This window comes from Triturus cristatus, chromosome 11 (assembly GCF_964204655.1).
Source record: "Triturus cristatus chromosome 11, aTriCri1.1, whole genome shotgun sequence".
In the NCBI taxonomy this organism is placed as follows: Eukaryota; Metazoa; Chordata; class Amphibia; order Caudata; family Salamandridae; genus Triturus; species Triturus cristatus.
In genome coordinates, this window is record NC_140594.1 from 141,023,402 (window position 1) to 141,036,255 (window position 12,854).

General features: G+C 47.5%; 1 protein-coding gene across 14 annotated transcripts in view; it reads left to right on the forward strand.

Annotated features, from left to right (window-relative positions):
- NCOR2 (nuclear receptor corepressor 2) overlaps positions 1-12,854 on the forward strand; it is a 1,213,077-nt gene that overhangs the window by 1,109,331 nt on the left and 90,892 nt on the right. For all 14 annotated transcript variants that reach the window (XM_085635706.1, XM_085635715.1, XM_085635711.1 and 11 more), the window contains 2 exons: positions 6,978-7,344; positions 11,073-11,300. In XM_085635706.1, the coding sequence (XP_085491832.1) occupies positions 6,978-7,344; positions 11,073-11,300 (595 nt within the window). The remainder of the gene's footprint in view (positions 1-6,977; positions 7,345-11,072; positions 11,301-12,854) is intronic.

A 12,854-nucleotide genomic window follows, 5' to 3' on the forward strand; every position in this document is an offset into this window, starting at 1 on the left:
GTTAAGTTCATTAATCCGCCTCATATGGAGTACTTGCATTACAGTGTATGAGGGGCTATTTTACATTTCAAAACTACATTTAATCCTCACACATTGAATTTGTCATCTTTTAGATGCTTTGTATACAGAATATAATTGTTTTTTGTTCTTTTTTGCACTGCAGCGGGATTGTAGTGTTATAGTCAAGACTCAAAATGCAATCCAGATATATTTGGTTTGCTAATGCTTGGTTATATGATTAGTGGAGCAGGCACTGGCTAGTCTGTTCCAAGGGCGTATGTAGAAATATTCAAGTAGACTGCTGTGAAATGTGGCACCCATTGGGCCATCCAGAAAACAACTTGGGATTTTGTTGTGTTGGGTTATCTAGCTATCTGATAGAGACTACAAGCCGCAGATTCCTTAACGTAGAATTATCCCCAGGCGTGAGACTGGACCCGGAAAACTTTCTTTCCCAGCATCTCTGCGCGCCGAGGGGCGGTACCTCGCGACTCCACCCCGACGTCTTCCGCGGGCGTGACGTCAGCGAGGTCACATAAGCCCCACCCCGGCACGCTGACGTCGTTTTTCGTCTTTTCCGCGTGCAACACGGATCCGGATCGTGTTCCTGGCCTATTTTCAGGCCCCCCTTTTTTTTTACGCTTTGCGTTTTCTGGTGAACAGTGTGCGAATGCCTTCGGGCTTCAAGACGTGCTCGTCTTGTGCGCGCCAGATGTCGGCGACGGACCCTCACCCCATCTGTATGTGGTGTTTGGGGGAGCACCACGATTCCCCGGACTGCGAGGCTTGTCAGCAGATGAAGCCGAAGTCTTGGCGGGAGCACCGGATTAAACTCCTCTCGGCCCGCATGTCCAGGTCGGCGGCGTCACCGTGTCCGTCCCCCGCGGAAGGCTTCAAGAACCGCTGCTTCCCTCTCCGACATCGTCCCTCTCCAAGGCCGCAAGGGTGTCGCTCAACTGTTGGTAAGTGTCGCAGTTTGTCCCCGAGGTCCGGTCCCCGGCCTGTGGGGGGCGCGTGTTCTCCGCGGGTGGTGCGGCCCGGCGCGTCGCCATCCTACCCGCTGTTCCCCGGCGCAGGGGTGATCAGAGCCCAGATAGAGGCCTATGCGGCGGCCTTGCAGGCCTCTTTGGCTCCTCCTTCTTCTCCTCTTCTTCCTGGGACGTCTGCGGATCCCTTCCTGTGTGTGGGGACTTCTGCGGTGTTATGCCAGCAGCTCCGGCGCTGGCAGGTTCGGCTCCAGGTTCTGGAGATGTGGTGCCGTCGGGGTTCCCTCTTTCAGGCCACGGCGCCTCTGCCTCACCGCAAAGCCTTGCGGGGGTCCCTGTGGTGTCGCGGGAGGTTGCCGGCGCTCAAGGCTCTTCCTCGAGTCCCCCTCGGTCCTCTGGGCAGGCGGCGGCCTTGTCCGAGGCCGAGCTCACGCTTCTCAGGTGCCGGTGCCCGCTGGCCTGGCATCGCCGCAGGGGCAGGCTCGGGGCCGGGGCGTGTCCCCGGGCCCCCCTCGTCTCTCCACACAGGCGGCTGCCTCATCGGAGGTCGAGTCAACGCCTTTTCGGCGCCGTTCCTTGGCTGCCCCGGCTCCGACCCCACCCCGTTCTCCCGTGGCGTGGCAGAGGTTGTTTCGGCGTCCCCTTCGGCGCCGGTCGACGTTGAACTGATGCCGGTGGCGGACTCTACAGTGCCGTGCCGGCGTCGGGTCGTTGATTCGTCTTCGGACGCCCCCTCTTCTCCGGAGGTTCGTCAACTGTTTGTTTCATCTTCTCCGGAGACGGGACGCCACATCGTGGCTTTTTCCCCGGCGTCTTCCAAGGATGGCTTTACGCCGTCCCCGCGCGCGCAGTCTTCACCGGAGGTGCCTCAGGTTCCCCACTCGTCGGGCAACCTTCCCCCATTTCGAGCTTGGCCTTTCCTTCCTCCGGTTGGGCTGGGAGACGGCCGGCTTAGCTTACATCCGCCGCCCACAGAGGAATTGCTTTCCCCACCACGTTGCCCTACGGAGGAGAGTGCTGCCTTCGCCCGGGCTGTCTCCACGGCTGCGGGAATCTTGCGCATGGCTGATCCGGCTGCCCATTTCCCCACGGATCATTTGCTGGAGGTTCTCCATCAGGGCTCTGGTGGACAGGAGCTGCTCCTTCGCTCCATAATTCTCTCTTGGGGGCCTGGGGACATCCTGCCACGGGGGACCCAGTGCCCCAGCCGCTTCTGCACCGCCACCGTCCTGCTCCGCATGGTCCTGTCTGCCTTTCCTTCCACCAGGGGTCTCTTTTGCAGACCGCCTTTCCCTCCTTGCCATCGGTGTTGTCTCCCCCGTCTCGGAAGGCCCGGTGGTTGGATTCTTGGGGGCGCAACATCTTTGCCTGCTCCAGTGCTGCCTTGCGGGCACTTAACACGCTTTGTGTCTTGACCAGAGCCACTTCTTGCTTGTGGGATTCAGCGGAGTCCCTTCTGTCTTCCGCTTCTCAGGAGGGTGCCTGCGCTGATCTGCGGCACCATGTGTTGGATGGCAGGGAGCTGGCGGCGTTTATGCTTCGCTCGGCTCTGGACGTTTCGGAGGTGCTTGGTCGCACCATGGCTTCTTCTGTGGCCCTCCGCCACCATGCTTGGCTGAGGGATAGTGTTTTCCATCAGAACGTTAGGGAGCGGCTGGTTGACCTTCCCTTCGATGGCGCTCTTTTGTTTCACGCCCCTGCGGATTCTGCCATTCAGAGGTTCCTTGTGGGGCTTCGTCCTCCTCCTTCTCCCCCCCCCCCCCCCCTCCTCAGTGACCTGTATGTCAGTCTGTGTTCTGGGAGGTGTTCTCCCGTTATTTCCTGGGGCCTAGTGACGAGTTGCCCGGTTGTGTGTTCTGTGTGGTTGGTGTTCCTTTAGGGTTCTTTCGTTGACTTGTGATTTTGGCTGTTGGTAAGCCCGGTATGCCCTGAGATTAGGCCTTCTGTGTCTTCTTTATTGGCTGATTGGTAAGCCGTCTGCAGATTTCTCTGCAGGTCTTCTGTTTGTCCTCTGCTGCGGAAAGTTTTTCCTAAGAGGTGTTCCCATGTTTCTTGGGACGTAACCTACCCTATGTGGGGTACTTGTAGCTATTACATAGCTCTGTCTTGTGCTGGGGAGGTATGGTCACCCCTTTCAGGCTCCTTGCTCTCCGTGGCGTCATGGTATGTCGCAGGTGCGATCTTGCTGACTGTCTTGGAGCAGCTTGCGCTCAGTCTGTCCTTGTCGCTACATCGCTAGGCCGATTTGGCCTGCTGTCTGCGGCATCGTGTTGTGGCAGTTCCGCACTTCTGTCCTGTGTTTTGGTGTGTTCCTCTGTATGGTGCTCCCGAGGGTCTGGCTTTCCTTGGCTTCTGTGTTCTGGTGGCCGGCTTGGGTCCGTCCTTCGTCTCTCTCCCTTTCTTTTCTGCCGGGGTTTTCCCCCCTCCCCCCTTCTTTCGTGGTTCATTGTGTGTGTGTCTCTGGCCCGTCCCCTCCTTTGGGGTGTGTCCTGGCCCTCTGTGGCCTCTGCCTTCGGCTGGCGTCTGACTTGTCCTGGGTGCACTGTTCCATGATGTTACCTGCTGCTGGCAGCGCATGCCCGTGCAGGCCTGCTTGTTCTACTCCACCGTTGTGGTCTTAATGTGTTCCCTTGTGCCCCTGCCTCTGGTTCCGCTGGGGCTTTGCGCAACGGTGCCTTTCTTCTTCCGCCTGTACTGTTGGCGGTGGTGCTATTGCGGCCTTGTCCACTGCTTGCGGCCACGGTGTGTTCAGCTCTTTTCTATCTCTGTATATGTGCTTCATATGGTGGGCCCTGCCTCTGGTTCTACCTCTTCTCACTGAGTTCGAGGTGGTCTTTGTGTTCATTGAGGCTTTTAGGGCGATGTCTTCCCCTGTGGTGTGTTGGGCAGTTCTCCCTTGGTTGGGCTTAGGATTTCCTGGCCTTTTCCTTCTTGTCCTTGTGCCATGTCCCCTACTGGGGCCCTGGGTCTCTCCTGGTGGGGAGGTTCTCTCGCAGGCCCTTCTCCCCTCTGCGTATGGCTAGGGTATCTATTCTACGTTAAGGAATCTGCAGCTAGTAGTCTCTATCAGATGTACAAGTTACTTACCTTCGGTAAAGATGTATCTGGTAGAGACTATTCTAGCCGCAGATTCCTTCACGACCCGCCCTTCCTCCCTGTTCTGCGAGGACCCTCAGTGTGGTTTTCTGCGCTTGCCTCCCTCTGGATGGCTTGTCTTCTGTGGGTGTCCTTTTTGTTTTCTCCGGTCGGGCTTCCCCCCCAGCTGGTTTCTCTCCAGTGTGGGGGCCTGCTTTTGTTCTTTTTCTCCTTGTTGTTAGAATTTCTGGTCCCCCTGCGGTCTAATACGTTGGGGGTTCTTTTGCCTGTCCTTTGACCTCCTGCTCTTTTCAGGGGCTCTGGCCCTCCTTGACTGATTAGTCGGGGGGTGGATTGCTGTTGCTCCTCTGTTCCGGGCTGTGGCCCTTTGCTGTGTGGTCTGTGGTTGCAGACTCTCTCTCTCTTAGGCCCTTTCCCATGCTTGTGCCTCCAGACTAGCTGTTGCCTTGGCTTCCACCGTGGTTGCACGGAGTGGTACTTTGCGCTTCCCTGCTGTGGCCTTCTGGTGCTTTGGTGCTAACTAGTGCTATCGCCTTGGCTTGCACAGTTGCTCCTCAGAAGTGATCTGCTCTTTCCCTGCTTTGGCTTTCCTGTTGTAGCCTCCTGGCGCCTCGGTGCCAACTGGTACTGTTCCTCACCTTTTGTCTCTCTCTTTTTGTTTCTCTGTTTTTTTCGCACACTGTTCCCATGCTCTCCTCAGTTTTGTTGTGATGGCTCCGCAGCAAACTGACATCAGCGCGCCGGGGTTGAGCTTATGTGACCTCGCTGACGTCACGCCCGCAGAAGATGTCTGGGCAAAGTCGCGAGGTACCGCCCCCCGGTGCGCAGAGATGGTGGGCAAGAAAGTTTTCCGGGTCCAGTCTCACGCCTGGGGATAATTCTACGTTAAGGAATCTGCGGCTAGAATCGTCTATACCAGATACATCGTTACCGAAGGTAAGTAACTTGTACTTTAAAAAGCAGTTTGGTGGTCATTTGCACCCAAACCCTGGACTCTAAGAACTGTGTTCTTGTTAGGATTCTGATTGACAGTTTACCAAATACATGCCTGCGCAAATCATATTTGTGAATGGACTAATGCGCTATACATTGAAATTTGGTTTTGCGTTATTGAATGAACATTTGACCTGAGATGGGAGGTAGACATTATAAGGCAGGAATGCCTTGAAACTTTCTGAACACCCTAAAACTTACAAGTTTGTGGATATTCACAAACTTCTCTCAGATACCTTCCCCCTACTGCAAACAGTAGGGAAGGTACTCCAGAAAAGTCTGGACTAAATATTGTTCACAATAAGAGAATTTGGTGAGTGTTTATTGGAAGGTGTTGATTCACAGGGATTCTCCCTGTGGACCAATACCTGGTAATTTCCTCATACACAATCATGCACTGTGTAACATTGTGAAATGCAGAAGTGTCTACGCACTGTGGCATTTGGTAACTCCCTAAAGATTTGCAGTCACATATTTCTAGGGGCATACTGTGAAACGTCTGTGAATCTCAATAATAGCTCACTCTACACCCATGCTGTGTTGTTCACCTCTGGTTGCAGATGTACCTATTTCTTTGAAAATCGGGTCACTTATGTTTTATCTGGCCCCTTCAGCCTTATCACCTCCTAAAGGAAGCCTTTATTGTTCGATTGTGCTACGCTTGGATAGTTAAGTGTCCAAAGTGAGTTACCTGGTTGTGTAGTTGGACGGATTTGGTCTTGGTTAACTTGGAAAACTGGTGACAAATTGCAGTACCCATAGGAAATACTACCCCATAACCATTGATCCTTGATTCCACTGTTCAGTTTCTGCAGATTCGTTATGGTTGCGTGGTTTTGTGTACCCCTCCACAATTGGAATGTGTACACTAATCTGTTCAAAAGTTCTTTGTCAGTCTATGTACCTAGAATATATGCACCTTGAGGTTTTTATTTGATTTTCAAATTGTGTATAGTTGTCCTTTTCTGAAATGTTACTCATTCGTACTAACATTTGTGCTGTGCAATATTTACTGATTGTTGTATTGGCCAACCTAAGCTGAACTATGCAAGAAGAGATGCTTTTGCAATGTTTGATTATTTGTCGGAGCCAAATTTTCTAACCTTGGGCGCTCCATGTACATTACTGTGTCTCTTGGGTAATTGGGATGACCAACCTTCAATCACCCGAGTGTCTCCTGCTATTAGGACACGGTGTTAGTCTACGCCTCTCTGTTGGGAAACTGGGAACCTTAACTATTTAACACCAAGAGTATGAACAAAGTCCATACCCCTTAGCAGGGCCTGCTTGTACATTGAATGAGAGACTACATCATCCTTTCGTTCATTGCCTGCAACCGAGAGAGGGGAAATTGGCATTACTGCTGTATGCTGAAGATGACATCAGAGTCGTGGACACGCAGCACTAATTCAGTGCATTACAACTCACTATAGACCAATAGGGGCTGTGTAGACTTAAGCAGGGTCTTCAGAGCCTTTGCCAGTCACTGGAGACACGTTTTGTAACCTGTCCTTCCACCAATATGGTCCATTAAGTCATAGTGTTCAATTCCATGGTCCAGGTTGCATATCTTTAGCTAGCCAGTTGGTTGTCATGTCCTACTTGGGGGTCGCTGTGTCCTGAGGGGTTTGTGTTTTGGTTAAGGGGCGTGAGGCTTCTATTAGGAGCCAGCTTTGCCACAGACTCACAATTAACATTTGATTAACTAGGCCTTTGCTTTGTAGCCATTCGTTTATGGTTTTCAATAGGATTGCCCTTAATTTAACAACTTACGATCCAACATCTTTGCAAATTAACTGCAAATTGTTAGTTCAGAGATTGTGTCTTCACCAATATGGAATGTATGAAGTAAATACTTTGCCTCTTTCAAGAGTGTAATCAGTGCGTTCCCCCTCCCTTTAGGGTACGCCTCTCAAGTACGACAGTAATTCATTGTCAGTAAGTGCCAAAAAGCATGATGTCCGGTCAATCATTGGGAGCCCGGGACGGGCGTTTCATTCTGTCCACCCAATGGAGGTGATGCAGGACCCCAGGACTCTTGAAAGAGCGTGCTATGAGGAGAGCCTCAAAGGTAGGACCTGTCCTGTCACCAACTCCGGAGGGTCCATCACCAGAGGAGCCCCTGTCATTGTGCCAGAGCCAGGCAAACCCCGCCACAGCCCGCTGTCTTACGAGGACCATCCGGCATCTCATGGGGTCGTCTACAGCAGTCATATGCCGAGGGGCTCTCCAGTGCCGTCGAGGGAACCGGCACAGAGGCAGCACGAAGGTACAGTGAAATCTGGGTAATCGTTTTCTGTTTTGTGAATACTGTATGGCTGCTTTTCTCGGTAGAGAGTTGACTGTATGTGGGAGGCTTGAAGAATTCCAAGAAGTGGTATATTATGTACTCCTTAGAGAGTTACTCGAATGTTAGATCAAATTGTTCAAAATTAAACCTTCATCTTATTTTTGGATCTGGAGGTTTTATGTGACTGCATCATGAATATCCCAAATTTCAACTGTCTGCCATTTATAAGCTTTAATGCGAAAAAAACAATATGATTTTTGTGGGTAGCAAACTAGTTCAGATATTTTGCACAAAAGCGGAGTATCTCTATCTTTCCAAGTTAATGATAATCTGGATTGTAGCCGAGAGTGGGGGGCTGGTTATCAACTGACCTGACTTGGCCTACACGACACGAGTGTCCTGCCAAATTGCAGCTCTTTAATCTTTACAGAGTCCTAAATGTTGAGAAACATGTATGAAGTGGTTTAGGTGTTGCTCAAAAGTCAAATATTAGAGGTCAAAATGGTGGGATCAGTTGTAACTTGGTAAAGAGAAATCGCCCTAATTTTATCTGTTTTTCTTCGTTTTGCATTTATTTGTGCCTCTTGTTTCTTTTACATCTTAAGTGTTCTCTCCTCTTTTACAATCCACTTTCTCTCTCAGCCTTAGCCTCTCTTTATATCCAGGAGCTTTTTGTCCAACTATGGCACTCTGAGGAGTACCGGGTGATCTCTCTTGCTGCAAAACAGATAATTGTATACAGTACTGTATTTCTCTTGTGAATTAAACTGAAACTTTTCATAACACCTAAAGCAACAGCAGCCTCGTGGCAAAAGACCTCCTTTTTGCCTTCTGATTTTGACAGCTGAGAATGTGCAATTTAGAAATATATATATATTTGGTAATGTGTATTCACCCAAGAGATGATTTCTGAAGCTCAAGGACTCTTTAAGTGTGAAACGTACATGAATTTCAAGAGAACTCAAGATAGGTCGGCAATTCCAATTTTGCTGCTAATTGCTTTTGCGCGGATCAAAGTATTATTGGATATCAAAACCTAAACCTAGCCCCATGAAAATCTAAAACGGATCCCAGACTCGACTCTGATGTTTCCTGATGGTGAGTATTTTGAATCCTGGGTTTAGATACCTTAAAATTGGACTATCAAAAAGATACTTATATTTTTGCCAGAAAACATTGTCATTAATGAATTTAAAATGCAAGATGAAAGCAAGCCCACTTTTTAAAACAAATTAAGCTTTTTCAATCCTCTTGATATTAGAAGGTGATCAGAAGGCTTTCATCTCGGTGTTGAAGATCAACTGCCCCATCTAAAGCAATTTAGTAGAAAGTTTCTTGATTATGTTCATCTCGAATCGTGCATATCCTAATTTATTCCTTGTTGTTTTGTCACACTCTGTTTCTAATTGCCTTCATTTTCTCATAATTAAAACTGTATCTGCATAAGGGACACACTGGGTTAGAATAAATCTGTTGAATATTTTACTAGGACAGACAGGAGATGCTTAATATCTGTCTTTCTGTGCTGCATCAGCCTTCGCATCCTGTCTACAAGTGTAAACACTCAAGTCTCGGGCACATTGACTGGACCTTGCCTACCCTCCAGAAGAACTGCCTAATTCTTCTTGCCCTTGAAGCCAAAGCGTTAGCCTCAGTCTTTAGTAATTGTGCACCTCTGGGAGACAGTGCATCCTATGTCCAGTTTTCTAATTGTTCCAAATGTTTGCGACCAGAGCAAGGCATGTGATATATTAGAGTTTTCCAGATGATCATTTGATCTTTGACCTCAGCCAGGAATCTAAGCAAATTCTAAGCAGTGTCTATAGTAAGGCACAACCCCTGTTTTTAGGTCTCGGCTAGCGAAGGCTGCGCTTGCGCAGTCTCGCTCGCGAGATTTAATGACTTGGAGAAGAGGGGCTTGAACCCGCCTCTCTTCTCTCCTCCTCTCCATTGGCTGGCCTCTGAAATACTGGTCAGCCATTGGAGAAGAGGTTTGTCTCTCCAAACAAGCCCCGTCCTTTTCAGATTCGGGGGTGTGTTTTTTCAATTTTTTCTCTTTTTTGTACTCCCTGCCCCTTTTTACATCCGAAGGTTCGGCCATTTCGTGTGCGGCGGGACTGGGAACGGAGCATTTTTTTTTATCCTCTGCAGACAGGAGTCTGCAAAGGTACAGAGCGGTGGCTGTACTCCCTCTCTCTCACCTCCGTGACTGCGCACTGGAACGGCCCTAACATCAACTACTAATTGTATTGCATTAAGTGCACATAATGTAAATAGGTCAGTGGGGCTACTGCGTGTGTCTGTGTGTGTGTGTGTAGGTGGCTCTGTGGGTGGCTCTATTTGTGTGTGGGTTGCTCTATGTGAGTGGCTCTGTGTGAGTGGCTCTGTGTGTGTGGGTGGCTTTGTGTGTGTGGCTCTGTGTGTGGGTGCAAATGCAACAGGTCTCGCATTTGAGAGTGATTAAGCTATTGACATCGTAAATAACAATGCCGTTTCTTTAAATGTTTTAAAAAAAAACCTAAACAAAAATAATGTCATGAGCAATGCCAATAGCTCTAACTTTAACAATGCCAAGACCATTGCATTGTAAATGCTTGTTATTCCCTGATATTAAGTGAAGCACATACTGCATCTAGACATGAACAATGAAACGCATGTACACTTTTTGAACCTGCCTTCATTATTTACCCTGAGCTGACTCTTACCCAATTTAACCGACTACTTCCACAAATAAAAATCCAGTAACAAAGATTTGATAACACTTATGCTGGCTCTGGATGCTTTGTATGAAAGTGTGTAGAAGAAATATTTTGACAAACCACCAAGATTACGTGAAATTCCAGTTGGATTCTCTACTGATCGTGTTGAAGAGTATTTAATTTTATGCTTGTGCTTCAGGTAAGTAAAGGAAGTCTGTTCGTTCATGAATCTAAAAGAAAGACTAATATCTGTCGGTTCCCAGTCATAAACGCCATTGTGAAAAACCTGCCTTTCAAGGAATAATGCGAGGCATTGTAATAAGTCGTGGTGTGGTTGGGAATCTTTAATGTGTGTGAAACTAAAGCCAACAATCTCACTGGCCACAGAAAACATGAGCAAACCCTCCCACTTGTTACAAGTTCCCCAGTGAAAGAATTTGTGTGACTCCATAAGAATATGTGATATTAAAAAAGAGTGCACGTCTGAAAAGCATATATGGCTGAGATGGAGAGCAGTAGATGGTGCTTCCCATAAAATAATTATGGATCATACATTTCAAAGTAAGACGCCTCAAGATTATTCAACTTTCTTTGATATATGTCAATGGAACACTGGCAATTCATTTCAAAATCTGTTTGCGTAAACTATTACTATTTTATGTTCATCTTGGAGAACTGAATGAATTGTAGAAAACAGTTTTCTGTTAAACTTTGGTTAGTTTTTTACGACATTTTAAATACGTGCCTAATAGTTGAATCATTGGTTGAGTTTCCAAGGGAACAACTAGCATCACACTGTAGCACCAATGAAAAGGCCAATGGAAAAATCCTAGCTAAAAAAGATAAGGAGGTCACACATTGTGCTGTTCTTTCCAAAAGGGAAGGAGAACGGTAGTAAAATGTGATAGTCTGAAGCAGGGCAGATGTTTTGAAGAGCACCATTGTAAATCAGGTTTTATACAGCTGTTACATTTTATCTACTAAACTCCTTTTTTGTTTCACCCGTAGGCAGTGGATCTTCTGGCAAGGTAGCATCCCAGGAGAGGAAGTCCACCCCTACTCCAAGAGAACTGGCAAATTCTAAGTCCCCGCATACAACCGTTCCAGAGCATCACCACCCAATGTCACCCTATGAACATTTGTTAAGGGGAATGAGTGGTGCAGACTTGTACCGGGGGCACATTCCAGTAGCATTCGATCCTTCCGGTATTCCCAGGGGAATTCCATTGGAAGCAGGTATGCAATTTGTTATTCATTTCAAGAGCAGTGGGGCAAAATCTGGTTTGAGTATGTTCTTTAGAGACTACATGAATTTCTTATTCTGTTTATATTGTGCTACAGCTACATACCATAGTCTGTTTGCCTCATGTGGCATTTGAGACTAAGACAAGAACGGAAGCTGATCATTCCATCCGTGGGTGCCTGCTTATCATGGGTGCAGTGATATCACAGTTACTACAACAATCCCACTGAATGTGCTCTTAGAGCTAGAAGTACTCAACACAATCTGATACTTACACAATCCTTATAGACCACACACCCCTTGTAAAAGTATGAATGTGCCATTAGTGGAGTTTATCCTGTGTACTGCAATGTTCCGGCATAAGAGATAGAATATTATGTTAATCAGAGGAGTTTTTCCATGCCTGGAGCATTGCTCTTTAACACCCTCATGAAATTGTGGATACAATTTACAATTGATGAAGCTTATATTATACCAAGTGCTGCCTTTTGGCATCACTAAAGTAACTCGCATGGAAAGAAATTATCAATGTCTTAAGGCGTATAAAAACACATACTCTTAATAGAAGATTCTTATTCAGGTCCACCACATGCACACGTCTGGCTTATTACTATTTACACCATAGCAATGCAACATATTCACTGACTTTCTCATTGTCTCCAGCATAGAATGTACCCGTCGCACCCAATAACAATGCAGAGATCTCTGCTTGTCTTGCCTAAATTTAACCAGATAGGTGAATGGGAAGAAAAAGTCAGATACAAAAATGAGTATCTAAAACAAATTACAGTGTCAGTTTTGTTGGATGAGGTGAAGATGGGTGATGAATAGACTTTAAATTAGATTTTACTGTACACATGTTCAACTGAAATGTTTAAAAAGACGAGACATAGGAGAAACCATTCCTTTTCTCATTGAATAATCTGAACTATTTGTTGACAGGAGAAGTCCCTTTGCCTGTAAGTCAAAAGAGCAATGTGGGCGTGAGGGCTCTAATGCAGCTATGCTTCACCAATGAAGTCTGATTTTCAACATAGAGTGCCAGCCAAGTGGGACACCTGTCATAAGAAGGAATAGGAAAATGTTTGAAGTCCTTATCAAGAAGGGCTAAAGAGAATGAATTCTATTTGTGTCACGAGGCGGTGCAGGTAGTAGGCGATTCTTTTGTAGTAACTTGTTCCTAATGGAAGGCTTACATAGAGGTTTATATATTCCTATCTGCTCTGGCACGCCTCTGCCAGTAGGTTAACCTTTGAACCTGAACTTAATCTACATATCATTGAAAGACATTGGGCCAGATGTACGACGGAGTTTTGCATGCTCAAATGGGTTTTAGGCGCGTTTGCACATGCAAAAAATCCTATGGGGTATGTACTAACGGTATTTTGCGAGACGCACATAATGTTATACTCGTAAAATAGTGTTTAGCTACGCGCTATTAGGAAGGGGCATTCCCTCCCGAATAGCGACCCCAACAGCTATGAAAGAATGTTTTGCAGTTTACCACCCTTCTCAGAAGGGTGGCAAAGCACTCGCGAACAGGAAGG